We start from the raw sequence: 18,230 nt of genomic DNA, 5'->3' as shown, positions 1-18,230 counted from the left end.
TTTCTACACATTTGTTTTGGTGACCTTTTTTAAAACTACTTTTTAAAGTTCTTATTAAACAAACAGGAGGACTATTAAAGTTAAAATAAATGTGGTGCTCTAGTGAGTATTAGTGACAGCAGAACGGTGTATGAGGGATTGAGTCAGAATAAACTACAGTGTGTGTGTGTTCATGGTGATGAAGGAAGATGTCACCCAGCGACACAGTGAGGCTCATTGATGAGTTTTAATGGAGCGCTCTGGCTCAAAGGAAGAGGAGATATCACACACAGTACTTCATCAGTTCTCATCCTCTGTTCTCTGTAAGTGAAGGAGAGATGAAGCGAACAGATCCGTCGTCCTGTTGAGTTGTGAGTGATGCTGAGGAGGAACTCCTCTCACAGTTGTGTGTCTGACAGACAGATGAGCTGCTGATTTGTGTGTAGTGATGCTGAGTGCAGAGCACGGCTTAAAACCTCTGTCTGTCTGTCTCCTGGTCTGTCTGTCTGTCTGTCTGTCTCTCTCTCTTATTGTTATCCTCTGGCTTAAGGCAGGCTTGTGGCCGGGGAAGCCGCATTAGCAATGCGAGGAGCTGAACAAGCCCTGATGGTTATGTAAACCTCCCCTCCCCACCCCCCAACACACACACAAACAAGCCCTTAAGCCTCTCTGGTCCGTAGCCGGCACACGCTAGCAAGTGTCTCTCACCCGCTTATCGTTACATCATTACTATACAGGCCAACTTTCTCCCGCTGGCAGCCTCACAGTAAACTATACCATTATAATTCAGTATGCAGCAAGTTACTGCCGCCGTGTTTCTATCAGCACAAACTACTAAAACACAGAGAAACGTCTCTTTATCTGCATAAAATAAATATCGTTATTTAAAAATGTATTTATATTTATCCAAAGTCATAAATTTAGATCAATGCTGCAAGTTTAGACCCGACGTTTAAAGACTGCTTCTCATGCTCATCAGTCTGCAGTTTATTAGGAACAAATATTATATAATATGTCTGTGCTGGCCCGTTGTTATGCTCACAATATCTCTGTTGTCTCTCTTTAGATTTAGGTGATACAAGAATGATATAATAATGCTTATTTTATTTAGTATTAATATCTTAAGATGTTGAGTGAGATGCCACAGATATGTGGTGTTACAACACAGCTCTTTAGGAGAAAATAGAAGCAACATAAAACCACATGAATTTTGGTCAAATACATTTTTTTTGCAGGATTGACAACAAAACACTACAAAGGAAAAATATTGTTAAATCACTTAAATAAATAGAAATAAAACTACGTTGCTCTAAACAAAAGAAACAGAATTTTTTTTTTATTTTTATTAAATTACAAATTAAAACTCATCTAAAGCAACACCTCAGCTCCTAATGACTCTATGCATCCAGTTTGTTGAAGTCGGTTAAAAACCTCCGTTTGCATCAGAGAAACGTGTCGTTGTGTTGTCACCGTGGTGTACAGGCCTTAGGAGAGTATTCATGCATAAACAACAGTCAGCATGTTCAGAGGATTTACATACATGTACTTTCTGAATTATGTATACCCTGATTAAAATGTCCCAGTGACCCTGAGCAGGATAAGCGGGTAAAAACCAAATGGATGGATGACTTAAAGCTGCAGTAGGCAGAATATATATTTGGCATCATTGGGCAAAAACTCCATAATAACCTTTCAGCATATTGTAATTCAAGTGTTCTGAGAGATAACTAGACTTCTGCTCGTCATGACTCTGTTTTCAGACTTTAGAACATCTAGCCCGTGACGGGAGACTTTGACCAATCACAGGTCATTTCTTGAGAGAGTGTTCCTATTGGCTGTGCTCCGGTCATGTGACCTGAACTTGACGTTCCTTCACCAGATTTCACAATGGCGGCGGCGGCGTCACAAACGTTCTCATTTTCCAGCTAAACCGTGCACTACAAGATGATTCTGAGAACATCTGAGGAGAGAAATAGGCATTAACGTAACAGAATATTGATTCATATTTGATCAGCGCTGCCTAGTTTGACCGTTTGGTCGGAGTTCAGAGTGATTGACAGCCGGCTCTCATAGACGGCAGATGGACAGCAGACCTCAGATCAGCTCTTACTGCTTGTTTTCCTCCGGTCTGTGAAATCTTGCAGATGCCGTTAGGAGCACCGGAGGACACAGAGGGACATGATTTTTTTCAGGTTACTTCAGCTTTAATGACTGAATGAGCCTGAATATTGAAGCAGGTGAACATTAATCATTTGTCCTTTTCTTTAAAAGAAAGTGTAGCAGCTGGCAAATGCAAAACAGTCATTTTGCATCATATAAAAAATTATAAATCACTGACTGTAATCGGCTTTAATCTTTTATTGAACGTTATGTTTGCGGTTTGTGATGCAGATATCTTGTTGGGACCACAAACCGTGTTTCTGTCTTTCTGTCATGTTCTAGTTTATGTTTTGACAGTTTGATTGCAAACATAGATGATCACGTCAGCTCATGCTCAAATATTAAACACTTCTGTACTGAAATCTGTCTTCTTTTTACTAAGTAGAGACCTGTTAGAGCTGTTTGTGTTCAGTGGGTCAGTTAATTAGATCGTTAACGTGCCGTCTAATGTTGATCTGTTTCGACAGAGTAGCAGGACGCGGTGCTATGAGGACAGAGTAGCAGGACGCGGTGCTATGAGGACAGAGTAGCAGGACGCGGTGCTATGAGGACAGAGTAGCAGGACGCGGTGCTATGAGGACAGAGTAGCAGGACGCGGTGCTATGAGGACAGAGTACCAGGACGCGGTGCTATGAGGACAGAGTAGCAGGACGCGGTGCTATGAGGACAGAGTAGCAGGACGCGGTGCTATGAGGACAGAGTAGCAGGACGCGGTGCTATGAGGACAGAGTAGCAGGACGCGGTGCTATGAGGACAGAGTAGTAGGACGCGGTGCTATGAGGACAGAGTAGCAGGACGCGGTGCTATGAGGACAGAGTAGTAGGACGCGGTGCTATGAGGACAGAGTAGCAGGACGCGGTGCTATGAGGACAGAGTAGCAGGACGCAGTGCTATGAGGACAGAGTAGCAGGACGCAGTGCTATGAGGACAGAGTACCAGGACGCGGTGCTATGAGGACAGAGTAGCAGGACGCAGTGCTATGAGGACAGAGTAGCAGGACGCGGTGCTATGAGGACAGAGTAGCAGGACGCAGTGCTATGAGGACAGAGTAGCAGGACGCGGTGCTATGAGGACAGAGTAGCAGGACGCAGTGCTATGAGGACAGAGTAGCAGGACGCAGTGCTATGAGGACAGAGTAGCAGGACGCAGTGCTATGAGGACAGAGTAGCAGGATGCTGTCGCTGTCTTTTAATAAACTTTGAAAGACAAAGTAAGCGTTCTCAGTCGCTAAAAGCTCCTGATTCAGTCCGTAGTTGGTAGATGAACTGAACACCTGCGTGGCTCAACACCACACCTGTTTGAATCGCTGCTCAACACTGACACATCTGGAAACAGCTGCTCTAAAGTTTGGACTTCGGTCGTCTTACCTGGAAACTGTAGCTGCCAGGTTTCATAATCAGAGCTGAGAGCTGAACAACGCTGCTCGTTGTCAGTGAATATCAAAGTTCTGGATGTGTTTATGTGCACAGAAGGATCATGTTACTGTAATAACAGGAAGCATCGATCCTCTCAGAACTCCCAATGACGCCTCATTGAGATGTAGACGCTGCTCTCAGCGCTGGTAGAGATCTCAGTCTGATCTATTTAAGTTGATGTTGATGTGTGCTGATGTGCTCCTGTGAGTCTCTGCTCGTGGCAGCTACTGTTGGTGTTTATGTTGTTGGAGTTAAATGACAGATGTGGTTTAGTTGAGAGTAAAATGAGAAGATGGAGGAGAATACCGGAAGTGTCATTACTGGAAGTTAAAGAGACGATGGATAAAAGACACCCGAGAAGTCCAACAACTTGAATACGCTGCTGCTGTCTGAGTTATTTTACATCAGATATAGCAGTAGTGTTTTTAAATGTATGATTATATAATACGACGGTATGTATAAAGAGGTTTAATCTACGGCCCTCCTCCCTTTAGGAGAAATGTGCTGCAGCCTCAGAAACGATGCCAAATCAACACATACTGTACAAAAATCCAAAACAAATACAACGGAGACCTGCTGCAAATGAAGAAACGGCTGCAGAAAGTCAAAACGCCGTTGTGTTGACTGGATATGCAGCATTTTTCTGTTGCATTTATTTTGGCTTTCTGCAGCGTGTTTTTCCGGCTGCAGCAGGTTTCCGTTGTTAAAGGCCTTGAAGGAGGTTTTGTTTTCACCGGCGTTGGTTCGTCTGTCTGTCTGTCTGTCTGTCTGTCTGTTAGCAGGATTACTCCAAAAGTCTGTTATTGATTTGAATGAACTCTTTTGGAGGGGTGGGATGTGGCACAATGAACAATCCTTTAGATTTTGGTGGCGATCCGGATCATGATCTGGATTAAGTCTTCCGATCACCCTGAGCATTAAGACCACAGGGTATAACAAATGCGCAGTGTAACTGATGACGCGTTGATGACGCCTCCTTCCTCCTTCTGAGAGCAGAGAGACACCACATTTATGTTCCCACTGTAGTACTTGAAAGTTTAAAATCATAAATGGTGACCTCTGACCTGTTTACATTAAATCACCAACACCGATGCTCATCCTGCCCTCTGGTTGTGTTGCGTCTCTTGTCTCTACTGCAGCACTACTTCCTGGTGGTCTTCGGCCACGATGGACAGAAACCTCTGGAGCTGCGGACGGAGGAAGAGACGGACTGCAACGACTGGGTGGAGTGCATCCAGCAGGCCAGGTAAGGAAAGACTCACATCAAGACATCACTGCTGCTTAACTACAAGTTTCAGGTACTTTGTTTGATTGTTATGCTACTTTATACTTGAACTCCACTACATTTCAGAGATAAACATTATAAGTTTTATGCCTCAGTGACCGCCGTGGTCGTTTTCGGGGTTTCTCGTCCGTCCGTCCGTCCCATTGTCATGAACGTGATATCTCCGTAACGCCGCGAGGGAATTTCTTCAAAGTTGGCAAAAATGTCCATTTGGACTTGGCCGAAAAAGTCATATTCTAACGATTTCACACAAATATCTTCCAGGATAAAACAATGAAGTGAGGACATTTTGGACAGACATGCAAACTGCAACTTGGCTGGTTGAGGCGTACAACCAGGCAGTGGTTACTACATCATATTCATCTGACATCTCTAGTTACTTATCAGATTAAGAACTTACATCAAAAACATGATAACATTAGTAAATACAACTACGGCTGTCAATCGATTAAAATATTTAATCGTGATTAAACGCATATTGATCACACATTTATCTGTTCAAAATGAATCTTAAAGTGAGATTTGTCAAGTTTTTAATCCTCTTATCGACATGGGAGTCGACAAATATGCTGCTTTATGCAAATGTATGTATATATTTACTACTGTAAATCAATTAACAACACAAAACAATAACAGATATTGTCCAGAAACCCTCACAGGTACTGCATTTAGCATAAAACAATATGCTCCAATCATAACATGGCAAACTGCAGCCCAACAGGCAACAACAGCTGTCAGTGTGTCAATGTGCTGACTTGACTATGACTTGCCCCAAACTGCATGTGATTATCATAAAGTGGGCATGTCTGTAAAGGGGAGACTCGTGGGTACCCATAGAACCCATTTACATTCACTGATCTGGAGGTCAGAGGTCAAGGGACCCCTTTGAAAATGAACATGACAGTTTTTCCTCGCCAAAATTTAGTGTAAGTTTGGAGCGTTATTTAACCTCCTTCATGACCAGCTAGTATGACATGGTTGGTACTGATGGATTTAAAACATCGATGCTCCACTATTAACTATCTAATAATGTCACAGAACGTACTTTGAATGCAACACTTTTACTTGTAATGGAGTATTTTTATTTTGTGGTATTGATACTTTTACTTCAGTAAAGGATCTGAGTACTTCTTCCACCACTGTCGTCTTCTAACATCCGACATTAGTGTTTACTGTTCCTCTTCGGGTTAAATAACTAAAACAGTTTTTCTACTTTCTGCTTGTTTTTTCTGCTGATGCACATTTAACATCACGACCATGTGTTTGTTGTGTGTGTGTGTGTGTGTGTGTGTGTGTGTGTGTGTGTGTTCTGCTCGCAGCGGTTCACATTTAGGTCACACTGGTGCTGTATCGCTGCACCGGTTACATCACAGACTTGATCTCTGTTTCTGCTTCTGTTTCAGTCTTTATCTGAACATCCAGCAGGAAACATGAAGCCTTTGTTTATTCCTGTGTGATCAACACAGAACGTCAGGATGTTGCTTATTGACAGGGGTGCAAAAAGTACTCAGTAAAAGTAGAAATACCATGGTCTAAAAATACTCCACAAGGAAAAGTCCTGCATTAAAAGCAAAATGTAGTCTACTTACTGTAAAGTATCAAAAGTAAAGTACAAGTCCAGTTTGTGACTAACATGTCAGATAAGCTCTCTGTTTGTGTTGAGTTATACATATTATATATATTATATACCTCGTATACCCACTCGTCTTGGTCTCCCATGCTCCCCTTTAGTTACTCTGACATCATCATCGAGCGAGAGATCCTGATGCAGAAGTACATCCACCTGGTCCAGATCATGGAGACGGAGAAGACCGCAGCCAATCAGCTCCGCACTCAGCTGGAGGACCAGGACACGGAGATCGAGAGGCTTAAATCTGAGGTATGCATGAGTGCACCCACATCTGCTGCGTGTGCATGCATACATGAACACACACACACACACACACACACTAATCAAAGCATGCAAATGCATGATGGGAAAACACTTGAGTTTGCAGCACTTGTGTCTTAAATGAAAGCTCAGCAGGGCTCCGCTGATATAGAGGACAGAACCTGCCAATAAATAAATGAATAAATAAATAAATGACTTGATAAATAAATAAATATGTCATTAAATGAGTGACAGCCCCCTCGTTTGCATAATGAGGAAGAAATATTTAAAGAAATGTAAAAGAAAAGAATACAGAAATAAATAAGTTTAGGGAAATAAATAAGGGGTAAAATGCAAAGGGAAAATTGTGCATAATTAATAAATAAATACATACATTTAGAAATAAATATAAAATAAATAAAAAATAAGTGCATAAATAAAAAACAAATGCAAAAAATGAATAAGTAAAACATAAATAAACATAAATGAATAAGCAATAAAATATATAAATGAATAAGTAATAAAATATATAAATGAATAAGTAAATGCAAAAATAAATACATTTAAAAATGTTGAAACAATAAATACATTATTGAAAATGAAACAGAAGAGTAAATAAGTTTGAGGAAATAAATAAGGGGTGAAATGCAAAGGGAAAATCGTGCATAAATAAATAAATACATAAATAAATACATACATTTAAAAATGAAAATATAATAAATAAATAAGTGCAAAAAAAATGAATAAGTAAAAATTATTCGAAAATGAATAAATGAGTAATACAAATAAATAAAAGGGAAAATTAAACAGAAGAGTAAATAAATAGGTTTGGGGAAATAAATAAGGGGTGAAAAGCAAAGGGAAAATGATGCATAAATAAATAAATAAATGCATAAATACATTATTAATACATACATTTAAAAATAAATATATAATAAATAAAAAAAATAAGTGCAAAAACAAATAAATAATAAATGAATGCAAAAATAAATAAATAATCTTTTAGAAATTAATAGAAATAAATACATAAATAAATAAATAAAAGGGAAAATTAAACAGAGCAAATAATTAAGGGAATTAATACAAAGAAGATTAAAACTGAAATATCAATTTATGCCGCATTTTATCAATTAATTAATGGCTAAATTTATTTTTTATATTTTTGCTACATTTAATGACATTTATTTATTTTTTCGAGTCATTTATTTATTTTTGTTTTCTTACGGTGATTCCAGGAGCGAATGTTTTAACCCATGTGCCGGTATATTGACATGTTGTGGCAGATTGTTGTGGTGAACAAAACCAAGGAGAGGATGCGGCCTTACGAGAACAACCAAGAGGAGGAAGACCCAGATATTAAAAAGATCAAGAAGGTAAATGGTTGTTTTGGTTTCACATAATACTGAACGCCAGAGGAACATGGAGAGACGCCTGGTGGTTTGGTTTTCTGTGGCCGTGCAGGTGCAGAGCTTCATGCGCGGCTGGCTGTGCCGGAGGAAGTGGAAGATCATCGTCCAGGACTACATCAGCTCGCCTCACGCCGAGAGCATGAGGAAGAGGAACCAGATCGTCTTCAACATGGTGGAGGCGGAGACAGAATACGTCCACCAGCTCTCCATCCTGGTCAACTGTTTCCTGCGGCCGCTCCGCATGGCCGCCAGCTCCAAGAAGCCTCCCATCAGCCACGATGACGTCAGCACCATATTCCTCAACAGGTAGCTCGTCTTTATTTAGTGAAACAGTGAATTTAATCTCCAGTTTATAGTTACAGTAAAGTACAAACTCTCCCTCTCTAGTGAGACCATCATGTTTCTGCACGAGATCTTCCATCAAGGTCTGAAAGCTCGGATCGCCAACTGGCCCACGCTGGTTCTGGGTGAGTACGGAACAGCTCACAGTCCTGAGTCAGCTGTTGCATGTTTTAGCTGATTAATTACAATTTGCATTACATGACTGCAAGCCATTTAAAAATGGTTTTAGACTGAAATACCGGTCTCCGTTTCCATAATTATGGAGGACGGAACCTCGATAAATAACTCGATAAATACTTAATAAATAAACTCGATAAATACATAAAATAAATACTTGATAATTAAATAAACTTGATAAATAAACTCGATAAATACATAAAATAAATACTCGATAAATAATTAAATAAACTTGATAAATAAACTCGATAAATACATAAAATAAGTACTCGATAAATAAATAAATAAACTCGATAAATACATAAAATAAATACTCGATAAATACATAAATAAACTTGATAAATACTCGATAAATAAACTCGATAAATACATAAAATAAATACTCAATGAATAAACTCAATAAATGAATAAATATATGTCATTAAATGTAGCAAAAATAATATTAAAAATAAATGTAGCCATTAATTAATTGATAAAATGTGACCTAAAATTGATATTTCTGTTTTAATTTGCTTCTTTATTTATTTATCTTTGTATTAATTCTCTTTATTTATTTACTGCTACTACTGTTCCTACTAATGTCCAGCAACACGTGACAATTTCCGCTCGTTACATGCATACAGTCTTTTCAAAGTAAACTTTCACGGGAAACAGCATGGTTAGGGTTAGGGTTAGGAAAATATTGTGGTTTGGGTTAAAATAACAACGGAATTGGCGTTACTTAAGTATCGAAGTTAGGTGACTAATAGATGTCCATAACAGAAAAATGGTATTTCTAATAAACTCTGACTGACAGGATTAAACGTTTTCTTCAGCATGATGTCATCCTCTCCTGTACCTGTAGACCAGGTGTGTTTGACAACACTGAGTTGGACATTTCACATGTGAATAATTATATTTAATGTGCCCTGCTGAACGTGTGTTGACTTTCCCACAATGCATTTCACACTTCAGTTCATAGTGTGCTTGTTTGCCATCTGGATTTGAATTTCCAACAAAAGTGTTTCTGTTTGGGAAAAGAAATAAGGGGTGAAATGCAAAGTGAAAATCGTGCATACGTTTAAAAATAAAAATAGAATAAATAAAAAATAAGTGAATGAGTAATAAAAATAAATACATAAATAAATAAATGCAAAAAAATTAATAAGTAAAAATAAATACAAAATAAATGAATGAGTAATAAAAATAAATACATAAATAAATAAAAGAGAAAATTAAACAGAGGAAAAATAAATAGGTTTGGGGAAATAAATAGCAGTGCTTTAGGTGGTCAGATATTAAATTATTATTATTATTATTGAATTTGAAGGTTGAATGTTTTTCTTATTCCCCGCCCAGCCGACCTGTTTGACATCCTGCTGCCGATGCTGAACATCTACCAGGAGTTTGTGCGGAACCACCAGTACAGCCTGCAGGTTCTGGCCAACTGCAAACAGAACCGAAGCTTCGACAATCTGCTCAAACAGTACGAGTCCAACGCTGCGTGTGAGGGACGGATGCTGGAGACGTTCCTCACCTACCCCATGTTCCAGGTAGTACACACCACCTAGTACATGTACTCAAGGTACTTTACTGGAGTATCTCCATGTTCTGATACTTTATACTTCTACTCCGCTACTGTACATCTCAGAGGGAAGGATAGTACTTTTTACTGCACTACAACAATCTGACAACTTTAGTTACTTTTCAGATTACAGGTTTTCATCCCCGTCCTGTCCAGAAACATCAGATATATGATAGGAAAACACTGACAGTACTTTTACTTTAAGTAATTTAACTACATTTAACTGATAATACTTACTTTTACGTTAACTACTTTAACTACACTCTTATGATACTACTTACATACTTTTACTTGAAGTACATTTTACTACACAATAAATACTTTTACCCTAAGTACTTTAACTACATTTAGCTGATAATACTGTCTCACTTTTACTTTAAGTACTTTAACTACATTTTACTGCACAATGAATACTTTTACTTTAAGTATATTTTACTGCTCAAATAAATACTTTTACTTTAAGTACTTTAAGTTTATTTTACTGCACAATGAATACTTTTACTTTAAGTACGTTAACTACATTTTGCTGATACTTTTACTTCACTAAGGTTTTGATTGCAGTACTTGTACTTGTAGTGGAGTATTTTCACAGTGTGGTATTAGTACTTTTACTGCAGTAAAGGATCTGATTACTTCTTCCACCACGGCACGCCTCCACATTTCAAACATCCACTAATAACCGCTGTTGAAGGAGCAGCGTTGGTTGTTAATATTCGTATAATCAGACGTGTGTTTTTATGTGTATTCTTGTGTACTTCAGATCCCTCGGTACATCATCACCCTCCATGAGCTGCTGGCTCACACACCTCATGAACACGTGGAGCGGAAGAGTCTGGAGTTCGCCAAATCTAAACTTGAGGAGCTGTCGAAGTGAGTGTGTGTTCATCTCTCAGATATGTGTAGTGATGATGATGATGATGATGATGATGATGGTTGGTCGTGTTGTCAGGATTATGCACGATGAAGTGAGCGACACGGAGAACATCAGGAAGAACCTGGCCATAGAGCGGATGATCGTAGAGGGCTGTGACATCCTGTTGGACACCAGTCAGACCTTCGTCAGACAAGGTGAGTCTCCTCTTCATCACCAGCTACGATGAAGGTGATTCTATTATCACCTGTAACTCCTGACTGACCGTGTCTCTCCGTGAGCAGGCTCTCTGATCCAGCTGCCGTCCAGCAGTGAGCGAGGGATGCTCAGTAAGGTCCGTCTGGGATCCCTCTCACTGAGGAAGGAAGGAGAGCGACAGTGTTTCCTCTTCACCAAACACTTCCTCATCTGCACACGAACATCTGGAGGGAAGCTTCACCTGCTCAAGGTCAGCCTCACCTGCCCAACGGATTTACCTTAGTGTTTTACTGCATTAGTAAGAGTAAATAAAAGATAAGAGCATAGAAGTAATGCAACATTCAGGAAACATAAATAAAATAGAAAAAAATTACAATAAAAACTATAATATAATAAAATATAATACAATATAATAAAAAATCTAATAAAATATAATATAATAAAAAATCTAATACAATATAATATAATAAAAATATAATACAATATAATAAAAAATATGAGAAAAAATATAATATAATAAAAAATGTGTACAATATATATTTTAAAAGTGAAAGAGCTGTACAGTTTTGTGCAGGAATGTGTAAAAGTTCACAGTATAAAATTTAATTTATCTAAATACAGTGGAATTAAACAACGTATCTACCTTGTTAAGATGGTTATTCATTTATTATTCACACAACTGTTAATCAACTTGTATTCAGATATTTTTATTGATTTTTTCCCCCACTTTTCTGCATTTATTATGGAGGGGATAGTAATCTAAATAAATGAGTAATAATAATCTAAATTAAGAATCCAAATGAAAAAATAAAGAATATTGTACTTTATTTTATTATATATTGTATTATCCGAGAGCCGACCGTCGGCTTGTTGTGTCAGGGCCTTAAGTAGTTTACTCGAGTACTTTACTTAAGTTGTACTTCATTTGAGTATGCCACTTTCTACTTCTACTCCACTATATCCCAGAGGGGAATATTGTGTGTTTTACTTACTCTTTACTAGAATTTAGAGCCGCAACGATTAATCGATTAATCAAACTATTAAATGAATCACCAACTAATTTGATAATCGATTAATCGGTCTAAATCGAAAGTCTAAAGTCTCTGATTGCAGCTTCTTAAATGTGAATATTTTCTGGTTTCTTTCCTCCTCTATGACAGTAAACTGAATATCTTTGAGTTGTGGACAAAACAAGACATGTGAGGACGTCGTCTTGGGCTTTGGGAAACCCTGATCAACATTTTTCACCATTTTATAAAACAAACAACTAATCAACTAATCGAGAAAATAATCAACAGATTAATCTACAATGAAAATAATTGTTAGTTGTAGTCCTACATCAGATGTTGAATTTGCTTTTCTCCCCCAACAGCAAGGAGGCACGTTGTCTCTGATAGAGTGTACTCTCATCGAAGAGCTGGACGCCAACGACGAAGACTGTGAGTCTCTTTTAAACCAAAATCAGTTCTCGTTTCTTCACGTCAACGCGTGTCGTTAACTTTGGCGTTGACCTTTAACTCTTCACAGACAACGCAGCAGGTCAGGGCTTCAACCACCTGGAGTTCAAAGTGGTGGTGGAGCCTCCGGACGGTCAGCCCTTCTCCGTCGTCCTCTTGGCTCCGTCTCGCCAGGAGAAGGCTGCCTGGACCAGCGACATCAGCCAGGTACAGTACGCCTGACTGTTTTCATTAAACATCTGTCTATAACGGTCAGATTACAGTAGGCCGGACCGTTTCATTAAACATCTGTCTATAATGTTTAATAGATTACAGTAGGCTTGAATGTTTCATCAAACATCTGTCTATAATGTTTAATAGATTACAGTAGGCCTGACTGTTTCATCAAACATCTGTCTATAATGTTTAATAGATTACAGTAGGCCGGACCGTTTCATTAAACATCTGTCTATAATGTTTAATAGATTACAGTAGGCCTGACTGTTTCATCAAACATCTGTCTATAATGTTTAATAGATTACAGTAGGCCTGAATGTTTTTATTAAACATCTGTCTATAATGTTTAATAGATTACAGTAGGCCTGAATGTTTTTATTAAACATCTGTCTATAATGTTTAATAGATTACAGTAGGCCTGACCGTTTCATTAAACATCTGTCTATAATGTTTAATAGATTACAGTAGGCCTGAATGTTTTTATTAAACATCTGTCTATAATGTTTAATAGATTACAGTAGGCCTGACCGTTTCATCAAACATCTGTCTATAATGTTTAATAGATTACAGTAGGCCTGAATGTTTTTATTAAACATCTGTCTATAATGTTTAATAGATTACAGTAGGCCTGAATGTTTTTATTAAACATCTGTCTATAATGTTTAATGGATGAAAGAGGACTGAACGTGTCTCCACATCTGTGTTTCAGTGCATCGATAACATCCGCTGTAACGGCCTGATGACCAGCGTGTTCGAGGAGAACTCCAAAGTTTCGGTGCCGCACATGATCAAGTAAGAGTCGAGGATTTCTGACCGTCTGAGAGACGTATAGAAAAGAAGAGGATTCATTCAAATATTTTATTTAATTTTTTCCAATTTTATGCAGTTATTATGGAGGGGATAGATGGCTAAATAAATGAATAATACGAAATCAAAATTAAGTGGATCAGACTAAAAAAAAAAAAATTTAAATTAGAAAAATTTAAATTAAAAAAGAAATTAAATTAAAATTAAACAATTAAAAATATTAAGTAATATTATATGTTATATATATAACGTTATTTTTATTTTTTAATTTTAATTTAATTTATTTTTTAATTTTAATATATATATAATAAATGAAAATAAACGCACAGTAAAGAAATTAAAGATGAATTTGACTGATAGTATTATTATTATTATTATTATTATTATTATTAATTAATTTCTATAGCTATCGCCATGATATTGTTGTCGTAAATTCTTTTGGGCTCGATAATCGTGTAGTGAAAATCTGTTATCCTGACAGCCCTAATACAAACAAAGAAAAAGTTACAGAAAATGTGTTTTTTAACTGTAAGAATAGAAACTGTCAATATAGATACATCGGACGTTACTACCATGTAGTAAAATAATCATACAGTTAAAATCTAGCAGGTTCAGCTGTTAAAGTATTATGATTTAAAGGATAACTCTTTTGCCAGTAAAACCAATGAAAAGATCAAAACCAACAGTGAAAGACCACCGTCCTGCTGCCAAGAATACTCACTAGAGCACCAAATGTGGATTAATCCGCCGCTGAAAATAGTCCCCAAGAAATGCACTATTTCCTCCTGTTTGAGTAACGTCTGATAAAAACTACAGTGAGCAGCTGTTTTAGGACACTATGGAGCCTTTTTAAAAATAAAACTAACATTTGTGAGCTGTTTTTAAAGGGAAGTAGAGACGGACTTACACATTGTTTTCATGGGAAATGAAATCCTTTAACCGAACATCGTGATCTAACACATTATTTTGCTTCCTTAAGATCCGACGCCCGGCTGCATAAAGACGACGTGGACATTTGCTTCAGCAAGACGCTCAACTCCTGCAAGGTCCCTCAGATCCGCTACGCCAGCGTGGAGCGCCTCCTGGAGCGCCTCACCGACCTGCGCTTCCTCTCCATAGACTTCCTCAACACCTTCCTCCACACGTACCGCATCTTCACCACGGCGGCCGTGGTCATCGACAAGCTGGCCGACATCTACAAGAAGCCGTTTACCTCCATACCTGTCAGGTACATGTCGCTACGGCAACGTGGTTTCTGCAGTGGTGGAATGTAACCAAGTACATTTACTCAAGTTCTGTGTTTAAAGATACTGTGAGGAACTTTGAACTGGTTATGAAACAGTCTAACTTTGTTACTGATGTAAACACTTTCTGGACTTTCATCCAGGAGAACGCCGTTCGTGTCCCGTGTGAAACTAAACGTCACTTATTTTAATTTACGTCCATAGCTGAATAACTTGACAAACAGACATTTTAAGTCAAACCATGATGTTTTTTTACTAAAAGTAACCAAGTAGTTTGTTTGTTTTGTTTCAATTTACAACGTTAACAACATGTTTTAAAAACTGTGACTGTAATCTGAGAGAAAATACGCTTCCCTTTAAACTTAATTGAGAATGCAGTTCAGTGTTGCCAGATCTCACGAGAGAAACAAGCAACCAGGTCTATAGAAACAAGCAACCAGGTCTATAGAAACAAACAACCAGGTCTATAGAAACAAACAACCAGGTCTATAGAAACAAACAACCGGGTCTATAGAAACAAGCTCAAAAGAAGCAACTCTCCCTGCAAAGAAGCCCAAACGAAGCGACCTTACCTGCAGTACCTACTACAGTATGAGAGAGCGAGGTGGCCACTAGATCACTTCATACATACAGTTTGATTTCTTTTGGATTGCATTTATTTCATTGCATTTTGCATCTATTTTTAGTTTGTAACTTTACTTTTTTCTTGTCAACTAAACTTAAAAAAGAAGTTGAACATTTGATTTCATTTAGTTTTGCTTTGAGACCGTGAATCCAGTGTCTGTGAGCCTCATTTGAAGAGAACGGTGCTGCGTTTCTTTTATGTTTTTCAGAGCTTCAGCATGTTGAACCAGATCGGCATGATGTGCTCGTATATCACACCTAGAGAACTGCCTTCGAATCGTTCGAATCCAATCTTTAATTCCACTCTTCGCCCATTTAGTACCTGGCATTGTTAGCTAAACTCCATCAAACCCGCAAAAATGAGAGGTTTTCTAAAGAGACTCTGGTGCTCGGAAACACTGACGCTTCTGTTCCTCGGAGTACCTTTAACATTTGCAATGCAGGAGTATTTTCACAGTGTGGTATTAGTACTTTTACTTGAGTAAAGGATCTGAATACTTCCACTACTGCAGTTCTGATATTGTCTGTAAACGATGCTGTGATTGTGTTAATGTTTGCACACATTCATCCGTCCTCATTGTGCTTCGTCTCCTCTCATGTTCCAGACTCATGCTGCTGTTCATTCACTCCATCTTTCCATCTTTCCATCTCCACCTGTTCTGTCGTTCTTCTCATTATCCTCCTCCCTTCTTCATCCATCACCCTGCCGTACTCCTCCTCCTCTTCCTCCTCTTCCTGTCACTGTCTCAGGGTCGAGCAACATTCATGTGACCGTCTGTCCATCATGTCCCTCTGTCCTGACTACAGTCTGAAGATCACTCAGCTGGCTCTGGACCAGTCCAAGTAAACACCGTCAGTAGAGTTAGAGGTTACTGTCCTCATTAGTCAGAGACGGATCTACAGATGGACTCTTCTTCTTCTGTCTCTTAGGTCTCTGGAGCTCTTCTTCGCCACCAACCAGGGCTCGTGGGGGACGGACCCTTTAAACAACAAATCCCCGAGGCTCTGCCGCAAGTTTTCCTCTCCTCCGCCTCTCACCATCCCCTCTCGCACCTCCTCCCCCGTCCACTGCCGCAAGCTCTCCCTCAACATTGGTGGGAAAGTTGCAGCGTTGGACCTCTCCCCCACCCCCACCTCCTCTGCAGCCAACTCCCCCACCTCCACCCACTGCCCCTCCATCTCCTCTCCTCCTCCCACCTCACCCAGGCTTCCCTCGGGCTTCTCCTCGCCTCCGCCCACCGCCAAGCGCTCCCCCAGCCTCCCCCAGGCCTCCGGGTTGTCCTCGCCGCCCCCCTTCCCAACCAAGGCCCCTCTGGACCTGAGCCGCGGTCCCAGCTCCCCAGAGCTGAGCCCAGCTGCGGCGGAGGACGTCAGCGGAGAGCTGCCTCGCCTCGACGCCTTCTGTGGGAAGCTGAGGCGCAGCATCCGCAGGGGTACGTAGCTGGAGCACAAACTCATGTGATTCACAGTCTGTCAGTCTCATGTGGGCATCAGCACATGTGTGGGCTCACGCCAAAACCGTGGCTTCAAATCAGGTAAAAACAGAGCCCTGAATATGACTTCTTTAATACTAATACTCTACGTGAATCTGACACATTATTACACTGATAGTGGCCCGCCAACCCAAACAGACTCGGCAGCGGGAAACAGAAATGGGTCAGCCTTACCCAACGGAGGAATAACGGTGCTCTTAGATCACCATCTGGCTCCAGACGACAGCTTGTTCACTATAAAAACAGCAGCAGAGCACCGGGTCAGAAAATCTCTGAACACAAATCAGAGAGAAAGAAAATGAAGAGACAAACAGAGCCGCTCCGAAACAGGAAGGTGACGCCCAAAACACAGCAGCTTATGAGCCAGAAGGCCAATGAAGCACATGAACAGACAGCATGCAGATTATTTAAAGGTTATACGGCTGATATATTTTATCCAGATGAAGTATTTTTAGATCTCTTTTGAAACAAACGTGTGTTATATTTAACTCCCACACACAAACGGAGGAGAACAGGTGGTCTTATATACATTTGAAGGTGTTTGAGTTGTGATTTCTCTCTAACAGCTGTCCTGGAGTCAGTTTCTCTGGACAAGTTCCTCCCTGAATCACCGGCCAGCAGCGAGCCGGGCGACATGTCTCCCTGCCGCTCCCCTTCGACGCCGAGGCATCTCCGCTACAGACAGTCAGGAGGTACAGCGTGTACAAACACAGATACACACTTTATGGTACTTCATGTAGTCTTTTAACGTCTCTGGTTCCTCTCAGTCTCTCCGGGGGAGAACTCTCGCTGCACCATGTCGCCCGCTTCAGCGTTTGCGATCGCCACCGCTGCCGCCGGACACAGCAGCTCCCAGAGTGAGTACAGCGAAGGTCAAACACACACAACTATTGTCTGTGGTGGAAAGTAACTAAGTACATTTACTCAAGTACTCTACTTTAGTACAATTTTAGCTACTTTAATTGAGTATTTCCAGATTCTGCTACTTTCTACTTCTACTGCACAACTACAAATATCTACAGATCTACAGATCTACATCTTGGAAGCCAATATTGTACTTTTTTATTGCATTACATTTATTTTAAAGCTTCAGGTATTACCACAAAGAGTGCTGTTAAT

At 39.5% G+C, this 18,230-nt stretch overlaps 1 protein-coding gene across 4 annotated transcripts in view; it reads left to right on the top strand.

Moving 5' to 3' along the window:
• rasgrf2a (Ras protein-specific guanine nucleotide-releasing factor 2a) overlaps positions 1-18,230 on the top strand; it is a 39,587-nt gene that overhangs the window by 11,944 nt on the left and 9,413 nt on the right. For 2 of the 4 annotated variants that reach the window (XM_037753588.1, XM_037753587.1), the window contains exons 2-18: positions 4,694-4,800; positions 6,571-6,718; positions 7,993-8,082; positions 8,171-8,424; positions 8,506-8,585; positions 9,976-10,169; positions 10,962-11,071; positions 11,151-11,269; positions 11,357-11,520; positions 12,643-12,709; positions 12,798-12,934; positions 13,653-13,735; positions 14,730-14,978; positions 16,369-16,461; positions 16,549-17,051; positions 17,678-17,803; positions 17,879-17,968. In XM_037753588.1, coding sequence (XP_037609516.1) covers positions 4,694-4,800; positions 6,571-6,718; positions 7,993-8,082; positions 8,171-8,424; positions 8,506-8,585; positions 9,976-10,169; positions 10,962-11,071; positions 11,151-11,269; positions 11,357-11,520; positions 12,643-12,709; positions 12,798-12,934; positions 13,653-13,735; positions 14,730-14,978; positions 16,369-16,461; positions 16,549-17,051; positions 17,678-17,803; positions 17,879-17,968 — 2,614 coding nt within the window. The remainder of the gene's footprint in view (positions 1-4,693; positions 4,801-6,570; positions 6,719-7,992; positions 8,083-8,170; positions 8,425-8,505; positions 8,586-9,975; positions 10,170-10,961; positions 11,072-11,150; positions 11,270-11,356; positions 11,521-12,642; positions 12,710-12,797; positions 12,935-13,652; positions 13,736-14,729; positions 14,979-16,368; positions 16,462-16,548; positions 17,052-17,677; positions 17,804-17,878; positions 17,969-18,230) is intronic. The other 2 variants (XM_037753590.1, XM_037753589.1) reach the window with 1 other exon arrangement.

This window comes from Sebastes umbrosus, chromosome 19 (genome assembly GCF_015220745.1).
Source record: "Sebastes umbrosus isolate fSebUmb1 chromosome 19, fSebUmb1.pri, whole genome shotgun sequence".
Lineage (NCBI taxonomy): Eukaryota > Metazoa > Chordata > Actinopteri > Perciformes > Sebastidae > Sebastes > Sebastes umbrosus.
Note: the sequence above shows the minus strand (reverse complement) of the source record. Positions and strands in the feature narration are given on the sequence as shown.